The sequence below is a fragment of the Lepidothrix coronata genome, unplaced genomic scaffold (genome assembly GCF_001604755.1).
Source record: "Lepidothrix coronata isolate B3197 unplaced genomic scaffold, Lepidothrix_coronata-1.0 Scaffold180, whole genome shotgun sequence".
Taxonomy (NCBI): domain Eukaryota; kingdom Metazoa; phylum Chordata; class Aves; order Passeriformes; family Pipridae; genus Lepidothrix; species Lepidothrix coronata.
The window spans coordinates 635,611-640,947 of NW_016690360.1; the positions used below are offsets into that span (position 1 = coordinate 635,611).

At 59.7% G+C, this 5,337-nt stretch overlaps 1 protein-coding gene across 1 annotated transcript in view; it reads left to right on the forward strand.

The window, feature by feature from the left end:
- Positions 1 to 1,824: 1,824 nt before the first annotated feature.
- SERINC2 (serine incorporator 2) overlaps positions 1,825 to 5,337 on the forward strand; it is a 13,484-nt gene continuing 9,971 nt past the window's right edge. The window contains exon 1 of the mRNA XM_017830538.1: positions 1,825 to 1,944. Within this exon, the coding sequence (XP_017686027.1) occupies positions 1,906 to 1,944 (39 nt within the window). The 5' untranslated portion in view covers positions 1,825 to 1,905. The remainder of the gene's footprint in view (positions 1,945 to 5,337) is intronic.

The following is a 5,337-nucleotide window of genomic DNA, read 5'->3' on the forward strand; positions in this document are numbered from 1 at the left end:
CAGATGATCAGAGATCCCATGAGGAAAGGCTGGAGCAAGGAAGACAGAACCCTTGGTGGAAGAGGATCAGGTCTGGGCATATTTAGGCAAAGTGGGCATACTTTAGTCCTGCAGTGGCACAAAGTCCAGTTGGAGGCCAGTAACCAGAGTTCTACTCCAGAGGTCTGTACTGGTTCCAGTCCAGTTTAATTAATGATTAATTAATTTAATTCATGATCTGGGTGATGGGGCAGTGTAAGCTCAGCCAGCTGGCAGATGACACCAAGCTGGGAAGGGAGGCTGATACAGCAGGGGATCATGCTGCCAGCCAGGGGAGGTCCTACAGGGTCTGCACATGCACCAGCTCCAGATCAGCCACCAGCTCCAGCACATCCACCATCCCAGAATCCCAGAAGGGCTGAGGCTGGAAGGCACCTCTGGAGTCCATCTGGTCCAATTCCCTGCTCGAGCAGGGCCATCCAGAGCCATTCCCCAGGACCGTGTCCATATGACATCTCTCCAAGGATGGAGACTCTGCAACCTCCCTGGGCAACCTGGGCCAGTGCTCAGTGAAAACAGTGTCTCCTGATGCTCAGAAGGACCCTGCTGGGCTTCAGTTTGTGCCCGTGGCTGCTGGTCCTGTCACTGGGCACCACTGAAGGCGTCTGGATCCGTCCTCTTTGCACGTTCCCTCCAGGTGTTTATAAACACTGACAGGATCCCCCTGAGCCTTCTCCAGGCTGGTCAGTCCCAGCCTTTTAGCCTTTCCTCACATGTAGGATGCTCCACTGTGGCCTTGGTCAGACTCTCTCCAGTAGGTCCGTGTCTCTCTTGTCCTGGAAAGCCCAGAACTGGACACAGCTCTCCAGGGATGGCCTCACCAGTTCTGATCACTGGGTCCCTCCCTTGATCTGCTGGCAGAGCTTTGCCTGGTGCAGCCCAGGACACCATTTACCTTCTCTGCAGCAAGGGTACATTGCTGCCTTGTGTTCCACCTGGTGTCCACCAGCACCCCCGGGTCCTTTCTGCAGAGCTGAGTGGTCTCCATCATATATTGGAGCCTGGGATTTTTCTTTCCTATGGGGCAAAACTTACTTTGCCCTTCTCCTTGTTGAACTTTAGGAGGTTCCAATCAGACCTCCAGGGCCTAAAGGGGCTCCAGGAGAGCTGGAGAGGGACTGGGGTCAAGGGATCAGGGACAGGACAAGGGGGAATGGCTTCCCACTGCCAGAGGGCAGGGCTAGATGGGATATTGGGAAGGAATTGTAGGCTGTGAGGGTGGGGAGGCCCTGGCATAGGTTGCCCAGAGAAGCTGTGGCTGTCCCATCCCTGGAAGTGTCCAAGGCCAGGCTGGATGGGAATTGGAGCAACCTGGGCTATGGAAGGTGTCCCTGCCCATGGCAAGGGGTGGGAACGAGATGGGATTTAAGGTCCTTTCCAACCCAAACCATTCTGGCTTTCCATGATCCCTTCCCGCAGGCTGTTCTGAGCCCCGGCTGGGCCCCCACCCGTCCCCCCCAGCCCTGGGGGTGTCCCAGAGCCCCCGGCCCGGCCCGAGCTCGTGGTGTCCGTGGGGCCCTCTGGGCGGTAACCAGGGATGGGGGTCCGGGGGGGAAGGGACGGAGGGAGTTGGCGAGGGGATGGGGGGATGGAGGGAGATGGAGGAGGATGGAGGGGGATGGAGTGAGGACGGGGTGGGGGCATGGAGAAGCAATAGAGAGGCCCCCCCGAGGCCGGGAGGAGCGCGGATCGTCCCTCTCCTGCCCTCCCCGCCGCCGTAAGGGCCGCCCCGGGGGAGGCGCGGCCGGTCCGGGCGGAGCCGAGCGCGGAGCCGGCGGAGGGGAGCGGGGAGCCGGGAACAGGAGCCGGGAACAGGAGCCGGGAACAGGAGCCGGGGGCCGGCTTGGGAGCGGCGGCGGCAGCACGATGGGGGCCTGTCTCGGGGTCTGCTCCCTGCTCAGCTGCGTGAGTGCCCGCCCGCAGCGGGGGGACCGGCGGCACCGGGGGGTTGCGGGGCCGCAGCGGCGGGCGCGGCCCGGGCAGGGGGAGCTGCGGCGGCTGCGGGTCCGGGGAGGGTCCGGGGGAGGGACCAGGGAGGGCGGAGGGACATCCCGGGGCGGAGGGGTCCAAGGGGTGCCAGGAGGGTGCCCCGCGCTGTACCCGGGAGAGGCAGGGCACCCCCGGGAGATGTGCCCGTGTATATGGGGGGATGCAGGGACCCCCGGGATGCGCTGTGGATGCAGGGGACCCCCTGGGGATGCATCCCTGTATATGGGGGGGATGCAGGGGACCCCCTGGGGATGCATCCCTGTATATGGGGGGGATGCAGGGGACTCCCAGGATGCCCTGCGGATGCAGGGGACCCCCAGCAGGTCCAACCCTCAGCGCATCCCTCCCTGGGGGATGTGGGGGTTACCCAGAGCAGGGCATCCCACAGCACCCAGGGGTGTCCACGGGAGACGCAGAGGGTTCACCCCAGGGAACTCGGGGGCTTAGGAATGTCATGATTGAGGGGAACATGGAGGGGAACGGGGAGGGTGGTGCACTCCTGTGCACCTGGGGGATGTGGGGAGCCAGAGCAGTGATGCCCCTGCTGCACCTGGAGGAGTGGGGGGTCCTGGCCCCCCTGCCCTGCTACCCTGGGGGGTGCAATGAGGGGCTGGGGGCCTTGCCTGGGTCTCATTGCTGAGCCTCAAACTGGGGGACTGGGGATGGACTGAGAGAAGGAGCTGGAGGGGGGGCTGCAGGCTCTGTGTGGGGTGCCATGGGCCAGGGCAGGGATCTCAGGTGCCATGGGCCAGGGCAGGGATCTCAGGTGCCATGGGCCAGGGCAGGCTCAGGGGTGTGATCTGGGGTGCCCTGCAATGCTCAGGTGTGTGATCTGGGGTGCCCTGCAATGCTCAGGGTGTGTGACTGGGGTGCCCTGCAATGCTCAAGCTGTGTGATTGGGGTGCCCTGCCGTGCTCAGGGTGTGTGATTGGGGTGCCCTGCCGTTCTCAGGGGGTGTGATTGGGGTGCCCTGCCGTGCTCAGGGGTGTGATTTGGGGTGCCCTGCCGTGCTCAGGGGTGTGATCTGGGGTGCCCTGCCATGCTCAGGGGTGTGATTGGGGTGCCCTGCCGTGCTCAGGGGTGTGATTTGGGGTGCCCTGCCGTGCTCAGGGTGTGTGATTGGGGTGCCCTGCCGTGCTCAGGGTGTGTGATTTGGGGTGCCCTGCCGTGCTCAGGGTGTGTGATTGGGGTGCCCTGCCGTGCTCAGGGTGTGTGGTTCCGGGTGCTGTGCCCTGTGACGCAGCCCCTGCCCACGACTGGCATTGCCTTCCCTGTTGGTGCCTCACCTGTGGGCACGGGGCCAAGGCAGGGCTGTGGAACCAGCCCAGGAACTGCCGGCCTGGAAACCTGGGAGCAGGGCCTGTTGTGCAACTTGACCTCAAAGTGTTGGAGGTTTAATGAACAGGAACTTTTGAAATGAGGGATCAGTTGGAGGATGGTCTGCAAGGCCTCCCCCTGTAACACACTCCAAACTTTTCCTCATGGACAAGTACTGGGAAAGCTGGGAGTTACTCCAGTCCAGGGGTGTGGAGTTTTCTGGCCTAAATCTGGACTTTTTTCCCCAAAAAACTGTTCTGTTACCCAGCCTGTGGTAACAGAGTAGAGCAACTATATAAGTTTAATTTAATTCTCCTGTTCCTTCTGGTGGAGGTGGTTGACTCAGGGGCTGTTTTAGTTCTGAACTGAAGAACCACGAGACAGAAAAAACACAAACCAAAACCAGATACCCCCTCCCCCCAATGTGTGTAATTTTTTTTTTTAAATTTTATTTTTAACAAGAACATCTGAACTGACTCCTTCAGCTCTGCCTGCAGCATTTGAGTCACAGCAGCATCAGATTGCCAAGCCCTTTCTTCTTTCCCATTAAAACTCTAGAAGTTGTCCCTGAGTGAAAACACTTTGGAACACACAACAAAAATTTCCCTTTTCCTGTGACTTGCCCTGGAAATCACTGGAAAATCCAGTGATTTTCCAGATTCTGCCCACAGTGGTCATTGTTCCAAGCTGTCTTCCTGGGGGGGACAAGGTTGGGGCTGCCCAAGCCAACACAAACCCTGGGGGCTCAGACGTGGTTCGGGCACCTCATGGGCACAATCAACCCTGTGACACCAACCCAAAGCCAGCTGCCAGGCAGGAGAGCCACCAGCTCCCCCAGCCCTGGGGGTTTGGTACTGATTAACCTGCCTGGTCACGGGGTTGGCAGGAGATAAACTCTGGTTGCTCGGCGTTGCTTTGGGGTGACTCAGTCCCCGTGTTCCTGGGATTCCTGGGGTGACTCAGTCTCCGTGTTCCTGAGATTCCAGGGTGGCAGAAGCTCACGGGGGGGTTGCTGGGGTGGTGTTGGGTGGGTGTTGTTGGGGTGGTGCAGTTGGGTGGGTGGTTTGGGGTGGTGTTGTTGGGGTGGTGTTGGTGTAGTTGGACTGTTACAGGTGGGCTGGAGGAGCTGATCTGGTGCAGTTGGGTTCATGTTGTGTTTCCCTGCCTTGCCTGGCCCTTGCCATGCTCCCAAATCCTCCAGGAGAGGAGGGAGCAGAGCAGCCCTTCCACGTGGGTCATGCTGGAGGTGAGCTGGGTCCCATGAGGAAGTTGATAGTGAAACTGGAGACATTAATCATTCAACTGCAGCAGCTGAAAACCAACCCTTCCTCATTAACCCACCCCTTCACTGCTGCAGCCACCTCCCTCCTTGCCTTTTTCCACCCTGCTCTTTGGCCCTGGGCCATGTTCACACTTATGGGCATCTCTGAAAGCCTTTGGAAGGAGAATCAGAGCGTGGCCAGCACTGCTTAACCTGGGAAGGTTTTCTTGCTCTTAACCCACTTGCTTTTTAAAGAAAAAGGCTGAAATCACGAGGTGCCTGGGCTGCAGGTCAGGGCAGGGTGTGGCACAGAGGGTTCCTTTGCTTCCTTGCAGAGGAGTTTTGAAGGAGGTGGCCAGAAAGGGCACCAGGAGCTGTTTTCATGGCTCCTGGTAGCACAGGACTCTCGTGTCTCTGCTTCATGGAGCAGGTCAGTGGGGTGGGGATGTTGTACCCCATCACCTCAGCAGCTGAAAGGGCCTGTGAAAACTGAAATACAGCTGTGCAGTTTGACTGTGGAAGAGTCATCCTTGGAAATAAACCCCCAATAGGCTCCAGGGATGCTGCAGGCTCCCAAAAAACTCTAAAAAACCTGTTGGAGTGAGTCCAGAGGAGGCCCCGGAGATGCTCCAGGGCTGGAGCCCCTCTGCTCTGGAGCCAGGCTGGGAGAGCTGGGGGGGTTCCCCTGGAGAAGAGAAGGCTCCAGGGAGAGCTGAGAGCCCCTGGCAGGG